Raw genomic sequence first — 19627 nt, 5'->3', positions numbered from 1 at the left:
TTTGGTCTCCGCCTCTGGTTGTCTCAGACTTTTGCTTTGTGGTTTTGCACTTGTCGACGATTCCTTTTAACTTGTATTGTCACAGGATCCTGGACGAATGTAAGTCCCATTTCCGATATACTTAACCTACATGTCTATCTAAAAGCATATACCATCATCTTTTACATTACGTGAACATGTATAGCAGTAAACTTACTTTACTTTTTGGTCCAATGCTAGCTATGAATTTGTTATCTATTAAGCAGTTTTGAATATAAATCACATTAATTCAAATATATACCGTCAGATGGGTATTTGTTGTTAGTATCTTAAGTGGAAGTGAAAAGGATAATATTTCTAAAGTGGATAAATTCAAGGTCATAGAAGTAACTTCCCTATAAGTTTTGTTTGTGGATATCCCATGCCATTTGTAAACGTCATGTTTATACTTGAACGCTTAATTGCTGTGTTCACCGACTGATTGATCGATTAATTGTACATGAATAAGTGCTGGACAGGTTATTCCGACGGGTGACAATTTTTGGCCAGTAGTAAAGCGATATATGGCCAACTATCTCCATCTCTAACTCTTAAATGTTCATCTCTTTATTGGAAACCGTGACTCCTTTTTCTATAAATCCGACGTCTGAAATTAATTGTACAGGGACCTAGCTAGTCCCTCTTTATTATATGTATGATACAGAACATCTATGTGATTTAGTAGCACCCCAGCCATGAATTGTGCAAAATGTCATTCATTATTTAAAAGCCTACATATTTTTATTTTTGATATTATGTTTGAATTGTCATAATAAACAGAAATTAACATTAAGTTTTTCCATATAACCTGTATTCTTAGGAGATAAAAATTACATAGAATGCACTGTAGATTTTAAAATTAAGGGAGATAACTCTGTAAATTACACTCAAATACAATAGAAACTACTTGATTTTAACTGTTGATTATCTCCTAAAATCAGACAGATTTGAATGAATTATTACAAATTTCATAGTATAGACCCATAAAACAACTTAATTACAAAAATATGCAGACTTTTTTGGGGTGTATCACATTTTTCAGATTTTGCATGATTCTTACAAAGACAGCTACTTAAAATCTCTGATAACGCCATTACTAACTGTGTGAATAATTAGTAGATTTTGAATCAGAGGGATACATGCAATCAATAAACGTTTTCATATATTCTTTTATATAAAGAGTGACTTGTAGCAAATCTAGCACCAAGAGCAGTTACATGACCTCACGAAATTGGTTTCAGAGGTCGGTTACTGATTTATTTCTTAATTTTTCCTTATCTTAATTTTAGCAAATCAGATTACTATAAAACTTGAAATCGGAAATTTGAAAAAAAAATCAAGGATTTGAAACATTTCACATTATTAGAATTTTTACGACACTCAGCAATACACAATGCCATTTTAAAACAGGAAACATGAATTTGGTTAGATATTTATTTTACAAACGTATACTAATAATTACAGACTATAAAGGGATAGAGAAAATAAAGATAAGACATAAAAAACACACGATCAAGAAAATCAGCCGAGAAAAAAAAACACTCGATCAAGAGAATCAGCCGAGACAAAACAACACTCGATCAAGACAATCAGCCGAGAGAAAAAAACACACGATCAAGAGAATCAGCCGAGAAAAAAAAAACACTCGATCAAGAGAATCAGCCGAGACAAAAAAAACACTCGATCAAGAGAATCAGCCGAGAAAAAAAAACACACGATCAAGAGAATCAGCCGAGAAAAAAACACTAAAATTATTACAAAATATAATTAGGCATGCATACTGTAAGTAGTTACGCTAAGTACATTTAAACGTTTTCGATTGAATAAAACTGGTTTAAAGTCTTAAAAAAAGCTTGACTAAATTTGACATATTGAAAATAAGGCCAGACTAAAAGAGAAACTGTCAGTTTATCTAATCTGCAATGAGCCAAAAAGGTTTCTCTTTTGAAAAGAAACACTAATGTAATGTTAATGATGAGTTTTTTTTTATTGTTTATTTTTCAGCAAAAGATCTTCAATTTCTATTGAAGGAAGGACTGGAATTGGAAAAAAATGATGATGTATATACACTCAAATTTGTCTTTAAAAATAAAAGTGAATCCAAATTTTAAGCGCCTGTGAGACTCGATAACAAGTAACTAACATGAAGTGGGCTTATCGTGAGTGCTTTATATTTTTATAAAGTTAAATCGAATACTCCAAATTATTGTCTAAGTACAACGACTTGGCCATTAGGTCCATGTATTCTCATAACTCCTCGTGTACATGTATCTTCTTCAGACTATGTTTGTGTGGCCTTGGCTCTTTTGACAATACAAATGGCGACTCTTTGGAGTTTCTCTGTACCAGTTTGTCGCCAAGCAGAACGAAGAATTGCCGAACTATATTTTGCTTCTTTAAATACATTTCGTGTTCTTTAGGTCCGTGTTCTATAAATAAATAGAGTGTACATAATCACATGTGGTTAAAGAAAGAACAATAGACATCATACAAGTATTAAGAGAGAATATGTTACTTTAAAAATGATAAACTCTTGAGAAAAAGCAAGTCACAGGCAAGAGATCCGACGGACTAAAACTGCATGTATTTTGTGAGATTTTTACATTGTACACCGAAGGCAGACCGTGCTCGGGTGTACGACTTTCACCATCAAATAGCCTTTTGTTGTTGTTGTTTTTTCAATGTTTAGATATGGTTGTTGTCTTTCCCGATGTTTCTACTTTCTTTTCTGTATATTCTAATATGTACTACTGAAGATCTGGCCCTCCGTAAAAAATCATTTATCACAATATTAAACTTTCAAAAATAAACTATCGATATAAAGTTTTTTTACCATTCATTATTTCTCGGATGAGGTAGTATTTCTCGTCGTCAATTATAGAAGTATCTTCATGGTACTCTATTTCCTCTAACAAGTAAAGGTAATACTCAGCCATTCTGTAAAAAAAACAAAATATCGGTAAATTGTTTTACCTACCAGAGCCTTGTACCAAATATAGTACAAACATAATAGCAAGCGTCATCTAGGGTGATTTTTTAACAAATCTGTTCCGTGGTGTCGACCTTCTATGAAGAATTTGATACTTTGATGTTACGAGCCAGAGAGTGCAAAAATTTATTAATCATTAAGAGGAAAATGATAAAATCAAAGAAGTCCGATTTTGTTTTCAATCACTACATATTTTGTTTGAAAGTCTGTCGATTAAAATGTAGTCCAAAATACTCGGTGATTTTCCCTACGAAGGGTTAGCGTCATTAAGTCTGTTCGAGACCCAATTTTAGAAAATAGTGAATCCGATTTTATGTCACACTGATGTGTTATAAGATAGACTATTTAATGGAACAAAAACCGTTTTGTATTTTAATGTCTTAAGTGAAAAAAGATACAATAAATACAGTCTGTCTCATCCGATTCTAGGATGACAGTTCGTGTAAATAAAATGAATAGTTTCAATGTTTTTTTACCTAAGTACCATAGATTTCTTGTCCCGAGAATCCTGTATATAAGCTGACATTTTCATTTAAAAATGGACTGTTTCAGTATATTATAATCTACACCAACCATTCTTAGATCTCTTGCCCCAAGGTAAAATTAGCATTTTAGATAGTTGGAAATATACTTACTCCTTATCTTCGTAATTTTCTACCAGGGTTCTGGCTTTTTTAACGACCTTAGCCTGCAAAATGGTATATTTCTATAAAACTTGTATAATAAAAAGAATGTGATTTGGTTTCAACCACAGTATGATGGAAACTATGTCGATAAGCTAATATAAAGAAACATTTGAAGCATTTTGAAAGACTCTGGATATTGACCTTAAAATTCTCTTAAAAACACTAGTACCACATAAAGTTTTTTCTACCTTCGGTTGAGAAAATGGCGGAGCTACATGTAGGTTTACCAAGGTACATGTAAACATGGATTTGGGTGCAGAGCTAACATAATTATTATTGATAACTTACCATATTTTTGCCGTTGGCAATCGTAACTTTGTTCTCACGTATCAAATCATCAAAATCTTTTAGGGTACCAGCCTACAGAAAAAGAACATAATTAGGGTACCAGCCTACAGAAAAAGAACATAATTAGGGTACCAGCCTACAGAAAAAGAACATAATTAGGGTATCAGCCTACAGAAAAAGAACAAAATTAGGAATACATTCAGGAATTTTTATAGATATAAATTTTTGTTTTAAATTAAAAATATAATAGGAAAAATTCGCAAACAAGCTAGAGTTACTAGTATTTCTCTTTGTACAATTCATAGTGTATTCTGTTTTCTGTGTATGATCTCGTATTATCTCGGAAAACAGATGAAAGAAGTGAAAAAAATAATCACGAAACAGCAGGACTTCATATGCAATGTTTCTCTAACATTTTGTTAAAGATTAAGTTACATAGAATGAACAAGAATTCGAACATAAGAGTTGCTGATTGACATACTATAAAATACCGGTATTCCTTTGACAGAAGAGTTACAGAGTGACATACTATAACATACCGGTATTCCTTTGACAGAAGAGTGACATACTATAAAATACCGGTATTCCTTTGACAGAAGAGTTACAGAGTGACATACTATAAAATACCGGTATTCCTTTGACAGAAGAGTGACATACTATAAAATACCGGTATTCCTTTGACAAAAGAGTCACTATAAAATACCGATATTCCTTTGACAGAAGAGTTGCTGAGTGACATACTATAAAATACCGGTATTCCTCTGACAGAAGAGTTATACAAATATAGTTTAAAATTAATGTTTTTTTTTTAAATGACACTAAATGACGTGAACATATCGTCCTTTCGTAAATATCATTTGTTTAACGTGTCACAGTTTTCCTTTCCTCTTTCCTCTAGCCCGGACTTGACTTTTTATGAGCAACTCGGCGAGTGTTTCTAGAAAAGCAGAGGACGCTTACCCTACCAGTGCACCTGGTCCATGCTCCCAGTTTTTAGTGGAGTCCAAGTTGCACATTTATTTAGTTTCTTTGTATATATTATTTCACTAGTTACTTTATGTTCTTTGTTGTGTATGTCTGTTTTCCATGTCTGGTCTTTGTCCCTGGATTACATTCTTTTGATTTCTGCTAGAATCTTGCTTCCTTGATTACTCTTTTGTAGTCACCTCTTTTTAATTGAAATACTTACTCCATCTGTTAGAGATCCATCGTGTAATGATCTCCTAATACCTGTTTTATCCTGTACAAATGTTGTTAGCTCCATTTTATCGAAACGTCCTCCATACATTAACTTTTCTGGAATTTCGTCGTTAGTGTACCAATAAAGTTGTGGAAACTTTTTGGCTTTGAACCTGTATTGTTAGAAATTGGAGGCTGACGTAAAGGAGAAATAAAATTAGAAAACTCTTCTATCAAAAGAGGACGATAATTAAATAAAACAGTACAACAATTAAATTCGTTTCGGTTAAAAGCTAATCAGAGGTTATGTTGTCTGTTATTATATGTACCGAATCTAAATAAGTTTTTTTTTCGTATTCGTAAATAACGAATTACATCTTCATCAACAAAAACAATAACAATATTGAAACAACAAAAACAACTATTATAAATATAGCTGCAAACCAAAATTATTTGAGCTACTTGAACTTCACAAGAACATGTAGTAGGACGAAGGACAATGTACATTTGCTGGGTAATCATAAACGCCCTCGGCTTTTCAAGAACCGTCTGCAGAAATCGATCAAACGGATATTTATAGTTATGATTTAGAGACATGTACTGTCAAAATATATATATATTCATGTACATGTACAATGTGTCAACTGGATATGTCTTGCGTACTGAAAATTAAATTTTGGTTCTCAAACCTTTTTCATGAAAATACACGCGGGAGAGAAGCATTTATTATAAATTTTACCTTTTTATTGCCAAAGTCGATGGGGGTGTTCATAGCCAAACAAAATGATGAGGGAAGCGTTTTTTAACTTTTCTATTGATGGGGCAATATCAAAATGGTGTTGAGGTACCATTAAAAGACCCAAACCAATAAGTTTTCTTTGGCGGGACCACAGAGTATCTTAATAAAAATGGTTTCGCTTGCTTAAGCATGACTATATTATTGGTTGAGCAGTATTTTTTAAAAGCATTTACAACTGCATGACTTTAGAATAAAAAAAACTCCTACCTTCCTCTAAGGTTTCCTTCCAGATCAACATTCATTCGACAGAAAATAACCTTCAGAATAAAAAATAATGTAACAGTATTGAAAGTCGTCTTATACAATTAAGAAACATAAAACATAAACAGAGGTTACTTCATTGGATATAATATATCCACAATGAGTACATAATATTCATGTACAACTCGATCTCCAAAACCGAATATTGGAAGAAGATTGAATAGATACATGTACATAAGAGTTATCACTCTTTGAAAGAGTAATCAAGGGAACCAAGGTTATAGCGATAATCAAAAGAATGTAATCCAGGGACAAAGACCAGACATGGTAAACAGACACACACAACAAAGAACATAAAGTAACTAAAATCATACATACAAAGTAACAAAAGCAAATGAGCAACTCGGACGCCAATATAAACTGGGAGCATGGACCAGGTGCACCGGTAGGGTAAGCGTCCTCTGCTTTTCTAGAAACATCCGCCGAGTTGCTCATAAAAGTCAAGTCTGGGGTAGACAAACGAGGAAAGGAAAACTATGAACCGTTGAATAAATCAGTTTTCATGGTGCAGATGGATACACCATAACGATCCACGAGTTCATGATGACGACCATAAAACTTCTGTTGTGATGACTTCAATCTTGTAGCAACATAACCCTGTTCCAGAAGCCTATTTGTTAGAGTTCTAGCGCGATACAAAAAGTCTGCGTAGTTTCGGCAAGCTCTGGCATAACGTATGAGTTGTGATATGAACACTCCATACGCAGGGGCCGAAGGGAAGTTCCCACAGATGAAAGGAAAGTTGACAATTTTGAACGAAAAGACATCACGTTTGTCGTAAAGTTTGGTCAATAGTTTTCCTTTACCATCGATTTCTAAGTGTAGGTCAAGATATGAGGCTGTCTTCACAGTGTCTATAGTATCCTTTAATCTCAAGATCTTTTGAATTTTTCAGGATCCACATTGCACTGACTGACCCTCTTTTCTGCGACCTGCTTTAAAAATCGACACAAACCTTATGAATACGTGTGTTTTACAAATGTGTTTCTTGTCACTTGTGTATCGTGTATATCGGCAAAGAGTTTTAATGCCTTGGTGAGCTTCGTAGAGAATTTGAATTTACATGCACAGGATACTAACTTTGTCATCATTTTTGTAGATCTCAGCAACATCGTCAAGCCATTCTACTTTGTCTTTATCCGCTACAGTAAAAGATAATTATAGTACATGTAGTGACACACTCAGACGGACTGACTATGATACTATCACATTGACTCTTCCTTATCATACATGTACATAATGATACGAAAAACGTTTACGATGTATGTGAGAAATAGAACTTACAGTACATACACAACCGATAAATATGATAAAAATCTAAGTAAAAAATAATAGATTCAAAACCTCAGTCGGATGTTACTAGTATACACTGAAAGTGAGAAGCAAGGCCATGGTGAAAATTTCCATTTGAGAACGAACCCAGCAGTAAAATTAAATGATAATGTGCATTAAAACAAAAGAACATTCGTCGGAAATGGTGTTCAGTGCAGTTGCGGATCCAGGATTTCAGGTAAGCGAGCGTAATTATTACTAAAGGCCAAGCAATGAGAGGCAAGACAATTTTTAGGGGTAGACTTTGTGAAAACATCTAAATTTTAGAAGGGCGTACGTCGGCTCAGCCCCTATGAATCATCGCCTGTTCGGGCCCACTCGACACATAAAAAAGAGAAACGGGCAATGAACCAGAGACAACAGCACTACCAAATCAAGAGGTAAAATAAAACTGCAAAAGCAGTCTGTGGCCCTTCAATGAACGAAAAATATAATCATTGTTACCGTTTGAGTAGAGTAGTAACATTTTGAACTGACGAGGTGTATCCAGAATTTCATCGAAGTTAGCCTGGTTAAGTTCTACTGTATAGTGTATGTCCATGTACATAAAATCTTTTTTTACAACTACACTGATGAAGTTGATGATACTTTCGACTGTAACGTCAATTCGTATTCTACAAAGAAAGAACTTTCTGCTCAAGACTCCAGTTACTATTTTCTTACAAAATGATTTAACTCGGCGGTTTTCACCCATTTCACCATAGAATTAGATTCCACTGAATGGCATAAACTATGCTTATTTTTGTAAAGTTCCTAAGGTTTTTTTTAGAATGAATGCATAAACATTAGAAATTACCATTACTCCTCGTTTGATCATGTACATAAATCACAATAATTTGTTAATTTAAATGTTTGTTGAATTGTGTATAAGGAAAACAATGAACTAAAGACAACCAATCAATAAATTATTACATGCATAAATCAATATTTCTTGAGGTTAACAAACAAAAAAGAGTTATCTCTCTTAGGTCATTACCTTTCAACCCTTTTTGAGTTCGCTCTAAAATACAACAGAGAAGGAAATGATTCTATATTATATTGTGATGCCAGACCGGCATGTTCAATTCTTCCAAAACGTGCTTCCTCATCAACGAATATCTGAGATACAGCGACGAATTTGGGATACAAGACCCGACACTCATAACAATCTGAAAAAAACCCAAAGCGTTGTGTTAAATTGGAAAATGGTCATTTTTTTTAAATTGCAACATGGTAGTACAATGTAGAATATACAGTACGATTTTCTTAAACACATATACAAACTTGATTAAATATCAAATAAAACTAAACTTAAGTGGTGGATCCAGGGAGTGGAGGTCCAGTATTGGACCCCCTTTTGTCGAAAATTTTGGTAATTTCGTGCAAAATTTTGACAAAATATGCGCAAAAAATTAATTATACCCTGGATCCCCGCTCTATTCAGAATTTCTTGTAATTATTCATGTGCCCCATAAAATCTTTTGATAACTTATAAAGTTATAACTTTGATTGAAAGTAAGAAAGAAGAGTTTAGGATGAGTGTGCATCATATGATCTCGAGTATATTTGTATCTCGTATAGTGTTCAACTCTGTTTTACGAATCTAGTTATCTCTTAGTCCTGTATCTATATATGGCCCTTGAAAGTTTCATAATAAACGCGAAAATAAACTATTTACCACTCTTTGTCACGAAGATGATCATAAAAACCCCATCATTCTGCAGCTGTAAAAGAGAAAGAATACATTGGTTTAAAGGGGGAAAATAATTGACCGGGGATATATATATATGCAAGGCCCGTCAGGAGGAAAATAAATCATCACACATCCGAACAAAGAGACAAGTTGTATGTGAGATGTAAGAAGAAAAACAAGTAATTCTTCCTCTTTTCTGGTCCACTCAATTTTTTTTTAAAATTATTTAATTTATTTTTGATCACTCATTTATATTGGTATAAAAGAGACTTAGTTGTTTATAGAATAGGGGATATACTATGTAGAAAGAAAACCCATTCACGACTTCTCCTGTTTTGGCACATGTAATGTTTATCAAATCTCATCATTTTGGGAAGGAATTTAGGCGGGGTTGTTGTCTGTCTTTCCAGTTTCAAAACGTAAATGATCAGTATGGTATAGTCAAACAATCGAGCCGTACTTACCCTACCAGTTCACCACTCACCCACCCCCTCTTTTTTTTTAATTACATCTAAACTATGGTTATGATCGCTACGTACCTTTTGAATATTCGTTCCAGTCACATCAAATATCTTCGACAATGCTGATCTAAAATGGAGTATAACAATCAGAAACAAATGAAGATTCAAATTCATTTTTACACAAAATCTAAGATACTGTGAAGAATGTATAACGTTGAGGCCACGTGTATATTGATCCTTATGACACTATATTGGGGACAGCTGCTGCACTATTTTGTATGTTTACAAAATCCAATTTTTCAAAATAGCTAAGAAAGCAGCATATTGATAGGGAGTTTCTAGTCGATACTGTTATTGATTGATTGATTACGTCGCATCTTTTTTTTACATTGTCATTCAATAGAGACCACATGTTTTTTTTTGCGCCTTTTTAAAATATTCACAATATCCTCCGCGCCATGATGCTCCAACTTTGCGCTATTTTCCGGGTAATCGTTATGTAAAGGTAAATAGATAAAGTTTTAAGTAAACAGTTTTAACAAATTGTACTCATAAAAACTGTAAGCCTCTGATTTAGAACATTGAATTAGACGTTGAATTATTATTTCAAAACCAATCCATTGAATTTGTTTCGTCTCATTAACACTTAGGTATTACGTTTGGTTCGAACGGGACGTTTTCAACCCATTTAGACAATATTATGCAATCTGCTGGCAAAAATAAATATCCGTTCTTAGAAAACTTAAATACGTTCTTTGTAGAACATATTTAGCCAGAATTTATCTAACTTTCATTCGTCCAGTCATGGTATACGCTACGCTTAAGAAGCCTGGGACGGGTGTGTTCTTGATAATAGTAATAGTTTTTTTTATTTTAAATACAACTTGATGCTGCGCGTATTGTAACAGGATTACCTATTTTCGCCAGCAGGGAATCGATTTACTATGAAACGGGTCGGGAGTTATTGGAAGATGAAAGACGATTCAAACGTCTGAACATGTTTTACCCTATACATAACAATCTGTGTCCGCAATACTTTAATTTAGTGATATCATGCACCCCACTTAATAATCAAAATTCGTCGTATAATTAATTTACACAACATATACCATACCCAACTTCAGTTTAACTATGACCGAAAGGTCACTGGTGGACCTAATGTCCCCAAGGGTTTCCATCAACCCACTAGTCAGACTTGTCTGACCCCGAATCATATCATATTTTATATACCCTACTTATGAAATCTTGCAGTATCCCAAATTTGAAAATACGTAACACACTGAGGCTTCATTCCTTGCATTGCTTGTGGTAGAACCTCTCGGTGATGGATTTGTCTTCCTCTTTCGATAGTTTTGGTTTTGAATACTTCTTGTATACACGTAATACTTTGATTATGATCTTCCTAAATATTTGTTTTTTTAATGCTGCTGATGAGAGGTTACTCCTTGAAACACGTGTACAGCATGTCGAAATTTACAATATATAAAACTGGTATTTTTGTATTTTCTATTCAACAGTAAGAGGACTGGAATCAACTAAATTTAGTGACAAGAAATGCAAGAAACATAAGCATTTTCAAAAGAATCATTAAAAGGACAACGAGAAAAATCCTTGGGTACTTCAATTTTGGTGAAAGGAAAGTTAACGCTATATATATACCAGGATAAGAAACATGTGCAGGTCCTAAATGATGATTTATTTCGTATAAATGTAGTGTCAGTAGTTTCATCCCCTTCTTGTAGTTGCGGACATCCTTGCGGAGATTGAATCCACTAATTTATGGAATGTGTAATGAACATAAAAATTCCCTGCTGGCAAGGTTAGGCAGTTTTGACGTAACAACAAAATTCTTGTTGGCTGGTGATAAAAGTCTTACATATTATGAAAACACAGATATTTTGCTTGTGTTTATCAAACGAACTAAAAGGTTTCAATAATATCACATGTATATATGAAATGACTTCACCTTAACCCTAACCCGCCCTTTTTGCCAGACCTCCCTTTTATTCCATTTTCTTGTTTTAGTTTTATATCGTTCATGTTAATTTGCATTACCTTTTCCTTTTTTATTATCGATATTTTTTATTTAATTGATGTCATTATGCGTTCTTTGTAATCATTGTTTGTATGTGAGAGGATCTCAATTATGTTATTATAACAAGAGTTCAGTCCCCTTGCTTGTATTCTTTAGCAAATAAATTTGTTTTTTAACTAATTTAAGCTAAAGAAAAATCCATATCTTCTATGACACCATTACATTGTATACAACACAAAAATAATGGGATAAAATTTGCCCCATGTCTTCCATTTCGTTGAATCTGTCTGTTTTTCTATATTCATTTTATTATAAAAAAGTACGCATATTTGAAATATGCGTAAGTTACTTTCGAATAAAATGGATTATTGGTATGTTTTGAAATGATTTAATATGCACTTGTGTTATTCTATTTGACTAAATTTACATTGTTTCTGAATTTTTCTGAATTTTACAATGCAACATTAAGAATGGCATTAAAAAAAACAATTTCCTATAATCACGATATTTCTTTTTTTCCGTCTGTAAATTAAAATTTATATAGAAATCATCCATTTCCATGCAACTTCGATCCACTGTTACTGTACTTTAATTGATTCAAAACAATTCTGGATTATAATTTGTGCCCTTTTTCTTTTGGATTTTTTGATCTACTTGAACTCAAAACTTGTATACATTTTAAAGCCGAAATGTTGCAGAGAGTCAAATTTGCATAATTTGTATTTGAAAAATAATCCTTTTTTTCAAAAGTATTGATGCAAAGGTAGACTAAATGGGGACAAATCGATTTCATGAGCCTTTATACGTTTTACACATGTCAAGGACCTGTCCAAAGTCCGCATCACAACATTGCTTACATGTGTTCCTTCTTTACTCTACGCTCTTTTTGCAGGCCAATTCACATTCGATTGTTGGATAAGACTTCGAGACTTATTGTGAGATTAAGAAGTTATATTTAATCTAAAAGCTTAATTAAACCCATAAAAATACCACGTACACAACTAAAACTTTACAAAACAATTTTTTTTTTCTAAATTAAAACTTTGTCATGAGTAGAAATATCGGATTAAAAAAAATGATAATTAATTTTCTGAAATTACAGTAACAAATAAACTGGGGGCAACTGCATCAAAACTGCATTTTAAATCTTTTGTGCGATCGACACTCTTTCTTAATAAGTAACTTCGTTTCAATTATTTAAAAGTTATGTGTAACACGATTAAAAGAAAAGTCAGAGTAGCGAATCATAAAAGATGCGATTCAAAGTAGAATAATCTGTCCATCTCATTAATTTAACAAGCTTCAAATCGAGAACGAAACATCTATTGATGGATCAATCTCATTTCAGAACAACGTGATGAAATAAAAAATAAAATATGGGATAACGTTAGTCGATTACAACAAGGTTTTTGTCATGAATTAATCTACCGATGACATATGAAATAATTTTTGGTGATTAGATATACCTACAGCACATGGCGGCGAGCAACCGGTGCGTGCGCCTTTCTGGTTTTAAAAGGCGGTTTTCCGCTATAAAGTACAAGTAATCGCCAAAGTGCATGCATGTATACTTTTAAATAGTTCCACGTAATTGAACACTGAAAATATAATGCGCATGAACTAGAACCAAGAAAAATCGGACAGTTACAGTAGTTTCTTATATTAGACACTCTAAGCTTTCTCGACCAAACATACAGTACAGGGGGAAATCGAATTTATAAGTTACACATACAGTATATGATAAAGCATTATATTTTATTTAGGTATGGGAATCTGTATTTAATTCAATTGAACTTGATATATTTGTGAAATCTCTAAACTAAAAAACTCCCCAATGACCGAAACCCAAGAAGCACATCGGATATCAAATTATAGTGTATCCAGGTTTTGTACTATCGAATGCATTTTTAGTACAATTCCTTTCAGACAAATACATTTTCCCTACGATTCTAGGCCTTTCAGACAAGTACATTTACCCTACGACTCTAGGCCTTTCTTTCAGACAAGTACACTTACCCTACGACTCTAAGTGGGACAGTAAATGACGTGGAATCTCAGCAGATTCCCTTCTGCATGTGCACGTGCAAATATACATCTATAATGGATGGAAAGTTCTGTCTTTTAAGATATAAATTATTTTCCAACATTATGAATGATTTTTGTCTTTTTTAAATCTAGTCTTCCTAGATCAGCTGAATAAAATACGATCGAGGAACTAACTCAAATATTTACAGAAAAATGTATATGCGAAATATTCCCCTCTATTGTCATGCTCAGATCGAAACTAAAAATAAAGAACAAAGCTACTATCATATTTTATTCGGTATTAAAGCTTGAACATGATTTGCCTTTTTTTCCATTTTTATAGTAGGAAATGCATTAACTCATGCACAAGCACTTGTTCCGATTTTTTTCATATAAAATATATATCGAACAACAATTTTCATGAAAAATTACACAGAATGGTGATCATTCATTTTTCTTCTTTCTTATAATACATTTTCTTCGTATTTTCAATGATAGTGTGTCCTTCTTGTTGAGATTAAGTATGCTTCGTGACATTGCTGCACTGCATGGAGAGTACAGACATCCTTTGATCAACATTTGACGAGCGTGGGGCCATAATGTTTCTGTAGTAGATGACAGTTTCTCATAACATCTTTGCTTCCCAACTCTTAACATTCAAATGCACCTTGGTGGTAAAGCTTTGGAGATTAGCATCTCCTACATTGGAATCAAATTTATATGAAATTTTCAATTGGCCTTTCGTCAGCTGATAAGGGAACAGAACAAAACTGATAACGTTATCTAAGCTTTCAAAAATTCACAGTGGTTTAGCTTGAGAAAGTTTAGGTGCTGTTTGCATGCACTACAAGCAACCTTTACATGTTTTTTTTTAAATGGACGTGCTGGTTTTAAATGGACGTGCTGGTTTTAAATGGACGTGCTGTTTTTAAATGGACGTGCTGTTTTTTTCTACCATAATAGTTGTTAGTATTTAGATTATTTTAACTTGAAGACGTCATGTTTTCATTTTCCCGTACCTTTATGTATATATTTTTATTTTCTATAAAACTGCTTGACATGTACATTTTGTACTTGTATTTACATGTAAATAAATTTATATACAATATTCAGACATGAAAAAATAAAAGCATACGAAAGATTGCTGTATAAACTATCAATTGGTTATATTTAAAGGACAAAAACATTATTATCACAAAGTAATTCGTCAAATAACGGCATGTTAGAACAAGGAACACCAAATTTCTGATTCTCAGGACAACTATTAGAAAATTATAGGAACGAACAATGTTTATTTTTTTCGATTTTTTTAAAGGTGAAACATTTTTAACAAGAAGATATTTACTTTTTTGTTTAAAAAATAGAATCTTTCTAAAAATAAAATAGTGCAACAGCGTGATTAAATTTTCACGATACTTTTCTTTCTTTTTTCTCCTGTAGTATTTCCAGTATCGTATCCTTTCTCCTTTCTTTTGTAGCATTTCCAGGATGTTTTCTTATTTCTTCTGTAGTATTCCCAGTATCGTATCCTTTCTCCTTTCTTTTGTAGCATTTCCAGGATGTTTTCTTATTTCTTCTGTAGTATTCCCAGTATCGTATCCTTTCTCCTTTCTTTTGTAGCATTTCCACGATGTTTTCTTCTTTCTCCTGTAATATTTCCAGTATCGTATCTTTTTTCTTTTCTTTTGTAGTATTCCCAGTGTTCTTTCTCCTTTCTCCTGTAGTAATCCCAGTACTCTTTCTCCTTTCTTCTGTATTATTCTCAGTATCCTTTCTCTTTTCCAATGTAGTATTTCTGGTTTCCTTATTTTTTTCTATTTTAGTAAGATCCCATTTTTATATTTCTAATTATGTATTCTAAATTTTTCAATATCTCTGTTTTTCGTATTCTTTCTTTTCTTAGTATTGAATATTTTTTACTCATCCTAGCTTTTTTAATAGCAGGAAAACGTCATAACATTTAGAAGATAATCGAATCATTTTATTTTTTTTATAAACCAAGTAACTGTTTAAACCGAAAAATTATAAAATCCAGAAGTGGGTCGGTTCAAACAGGTTTAATGTAATATGCAGTAGAACCTTCCTAGCACGCATCACCAAATTCTGATTAATCTGACTGTTTACCAGTCTTAGAAATGTTCTTTTTTTAAGTAATTCAACCTTATAGTTCAAAGTTCAAAGTATTTTATTGTACCAATCATGGGCCCACAAGAACAATGACAAGAACAAAAATCATTTATGAGTTTATACACAGATACATGCACCAAGACAAACAATAAGATTTTTTTGTACAAAACTGTACAATAGGAGACCATTCATATGATTGTGTACTTTTCAGACATTGTGACGATTGAGCAGAGAAACGACATATTGTTTTCCACCAGAGGAGGTGCTTATAAAATGATAAATATTGAGATTCGTCCTATTGAAACTTTTTAGTTAATCTGTAGGCAGGGTAGTATAAAGGTCCCTCCTTTCATCCCAGTGTATATCGTACAGAGCCCTGAAAGGAATTACTTCATCGAATCGCATCATAGATTGTAAATGGTACATGTATCTATTCCTCGAACACCGACTAAAATATTTCTGTACTAAATATTTCCACAAAGTGCAAGGTAAACAAATATTGTGTGCGTACAACAAAGATATTCTTATTTTGTGAACAAAAATAAATTAATTAATAATTTGCGCTCATGATATCTTATACTATATATATCATATCAAGAAACAAATATAAGAAGAATGGATATGGTGAATATGTCAAAGAGGCAACAACTCCGCCGGGATGAAAAATGTCAGCTCAAGGCCACCCATGGGTCTTTCAAGGAGAGAATGTTACAGATTAACTTTTTGCTAAAACTCGGACTGATGAAAAAAGACGAGCATGTAACTTAAAAATGTCAATATCACAGAATAGACTGTAGTTTGATGTAATGTCTAGGACATTAAAATGTCATGAATGTTTTAACAAAAATTTGCTCTTTGTTTTTATTTTCTTTTTTAGGAAGGAATTTTGCCATCTTTAATTAAGTAAATTAGTATAGTTGTAGTAGCAATAACATCCTTACCGAACTTCCGATAAATGTACAGTGTTTCTAATATCTGTAACTGTTCACGGCTGAAAACAGCCAAAAGTCCTACCATGTATTAGGAAAAATTATTTAAGTATGAAACTTTTTTTCGCATACATATTTTTCATGCCACATCAACTATACATGCATGTAATATGACAAAATTATCCGTTACAAATGAAATAAACATCACGTAATGATTCACATTGATTGAAAGTTCAAAAGGATGTTCATTTTTGGGTGATGAGTATACTTGAATAACACCCCGAATATTCAACATAAGCGTTTAGTCGATAAATAAAGCAAGGCATGATTGGGAAATATAGGAAATTATTATTTTTAACATCGCTTCAGTTATGAAATATACCCCCTTGACATCGCTTCAGTTATGATATATATCCCCTTGACATCGCTTCAGTTATGAAATATACCCCCTTGACATCGCTTCAGTTATGATATATATCCCCTTGACATCGCTTCAGTTATGAAATATATCCCCTTGACATCGTTTCAGTTATGATGTATATCCCCTTGACATCGCTTCAGTTATGAAATATACCCCCTTGACATCATTTCAGTTATGATATATATCGTTTTAGCATTTATGTAAATTGTAACATGTATATGAACTATGACGATGGACATTTCTCCTCAGTTGTTTTAATTTCACAGCCTTCCACTGATCAGCGGGTTGTGTGCTTGATAAATGTTCGTCATTTGTATACTTTAATGGAAAAACAGTTCAGTAAATTAAAAGTTTTAAATTCTGACCTCGTTTTAAACCTTATTATTTTTTAAAAGCTCTTAGATTTAATATGTTCATCAAACAAGAAAGTAAGCACTTAATGTTCACGGTTCGTGCGCGCGTATATATGTCCTACTCGAACTTTGAAAGCTCTCATGAGAGTGATTGGAAATGAAATACACGAAACTTTCATGCATCTCCGTATACCAATTGTTTAATTTTTTTTGGTATCGTTGGCATTTGTTTCAGATGGATATTTTTCATTCTCATTATTTTCTCGTGGTTGCTTAATTACCGAGTTTTGTAGGTAGTACGTTCACAACTTTGTTATTTATATCTAAATTATGTCCATTATAAAATACTTATCAAATTAAAAATTAGTTGGGGTTTGGAAAACCACAAAGTTCCGAAAAATAAAAAAAAATTCATAAATAATTGTTCAAGTACCACGACACAGTTTGTAAAATGCCATTTGTTCATATGCAGAATGCTTATCCAACACTTTAGCAGAATTTCTGAGTTAGTCATCTTGTAATTCTGTCTGATGCCAAAATTATTTGATGTGAATAACATTATATATGGTCTGGTTTATAGTGATAAATCATTCCAAAGTGTTACCGATTTGTTTCAGGGTAACCATGTTTTAAAAAATATCTAGTATCATATAAAGTTGGACTATTTAACTTTTATCTTAAATTATAACTGAACAAACTTCCATGCCAATTCTTTTTTTCATAAGTTTTCAAGATGAAAAGCTTAAGTTTTATGATTTATTCAATTTAATTCCTTATATTTTTCTGAACCAAATTGATGGGATTTTCTGGTAAATGGCAAATTGACAAATTATTTCTCCGTATTTTTATGTAGGTCAGTCAAATTTCAGACGAACGTAAATAAAGATTTTGATACTTCCCACCCCCTAAAAAAAATAGGAAATTGCACAGAATGTGTTCCGGCATTAATTGTCAAACACTGTTTTTAATTTTTAGGGTAAATGTACATTTCACAGATTAAAACGCTTAACTTTTCTCAGTTACTGTGCAAAAATTATTACTAATCAGCACGTGTTACAAATATCTAATCAAAACGTAGTACACAATGCATTGTATTTTAAAATTGTACAAGCCAGAATATTTATTTTCATTTGGAAAATATTTTTCGCATGGTAAAAAATGTGACTAGAATATGTTGACACTCAATATCGGTCTCAAAGCTGGTTGTTTGCATTACATATAGTACCATGCAGAGTCCTGTAAAATTTCCTATTTAAACGTTGTTCCGGTTATGCTTTATGTAGTATATGAAGTCGGAAATCAAATTATTCCTCTCCTTTCTGGAGATATAGAGAGAATACTGTACACAGTGCAATACAGATAATGTGTGCTCTACATCCCGATTTCACGAGTACTATAAAAGCTTGGATAAAGCTGTATCAAAGGATCAAATAATTAGGCTGTTTTGATTAGACAATATGAGCAACAGAAATTTGGGTAGTGTGTTAGAATTTGAGATGGTGTATGGTATGTTCCGTGTTTATCTTTCTCAAAGAGAAAACACGGTGAAACTATTCTATTACGAGATGCACATGTCGTACGTTTTTATATTATTTTCAATGTAAACAGCAATAGTTCTATATTTTCCATATTATTGACTTTACTAATTCCGTCGATTGGTTCAGTTTTCTTTTAATTAAAAGTATACGTATAAAAGATAGTGTATATGTTTTCATTAACTCGGAAAACTTGTGCGGCTTTTTTTAAATACGATATAAGATTTGTACATGTAAGCAGTTGTTCATTTATTATGTCTTGAGGAGACCTAACAATACTCCATTCTACTTCCTGTTCAGATGACCTTCTTAATGAACCAATCAGATATGAGGTCTGTTCAGATGACCTTCTTAATAAGCCAATCAGATATGAGGTCTACTTCCTGTTCATATGACCTTCTTAATAAACCAATCAGATATGAGGTTTGATAATTAAATTTACTGGCAATACCCAAGAAATCTGAAAAGATTGTTTGAACAGAAAGTACGTGGAAGGAGCTCGACTTTCTATTTTCAG

At 32.7% G+C, this 19627-nt stretch overlaps 1 protein-coding gene across 1 annotated transcript; it reads right to left on the bottom strand.

Annotated features, from left to right (window-relative positions):
* Positions 1 to 1438: 1438 nt before the first annotated feature.
* On the bottom strand, positions 1439 to 9936 carry LOC148618071 (uncharacterized). The gene is made up of 11 exons (XM_088585930.1): positions 9764 to 9936; positions 9210 to 9255; positions 8529 to 8700; positions 7997 to 8166; positions 7301 to 7362; positions 6167 to 6216; positions 5171 to 5333; positions 3982 to 4053; positions 3643 to 3695; positions 2852 to 2955; positions 1439 to 2447 (listed from the first exon to the last, which is right to left on the bottom strand). Exons 1-11 carry the CDS (start codon positions 9857 to 9859, stop codon positions 2266 to 2268), a joined length of 1170 nt encoding a protein of 389 aa, XP_088442056.1. The 5' UTR covers positions 9860 to 9936; the 3' UTR covers positions 1439 to 2265.
* Positions 9937 to 19627: the final 9691 nt, after the last annotated feature.

The sequence above is a fragment of the Perna viridis genome, chromosome 5 (genome assembly GCF_037379345.1).
Source record: "Perna viridis isolate PV_CMFRI_1.1 ecotype Kerala chromosome 5, ASM3737934v1, whole genome shotgun sequence".
Lineage (NCBI taxonomy): Eukaryota > Metazoa > Mollusca > Bivalvia > Mytilida > Mytilidae > Perna > Perna viridis.
Note: the sequence above shows the minus strand (reverse complement) of the source record. Positions and strands in the feature narration are given on the sequence as shown.

Excerpts from the sequence above, each read along its gene's own strand:
- LOC148618071 (XM_088585930.1), bottom strand. The coding sequence starts at position 9,859 with ATGAATTTGAATCTTCATTTGTTTCTGATTGTTATACTCCATTTTAGA. Across the intron at positions 8,167-8,528 it reads AACTCAAAAAGGGTTGAAAG|AATACGAATTGACGTTACAG; the intron begins GTAATGACCTAA and ends CTTTCTTTGTAG. Across the intron at positions 3,696-3,981 it reads TTGCCAACGGCAAAAATATG|GCTAAGGTCGTTAAAAAAGC; the intron begins GTAAGTTATCAA and ends ACCATTTTGCAG.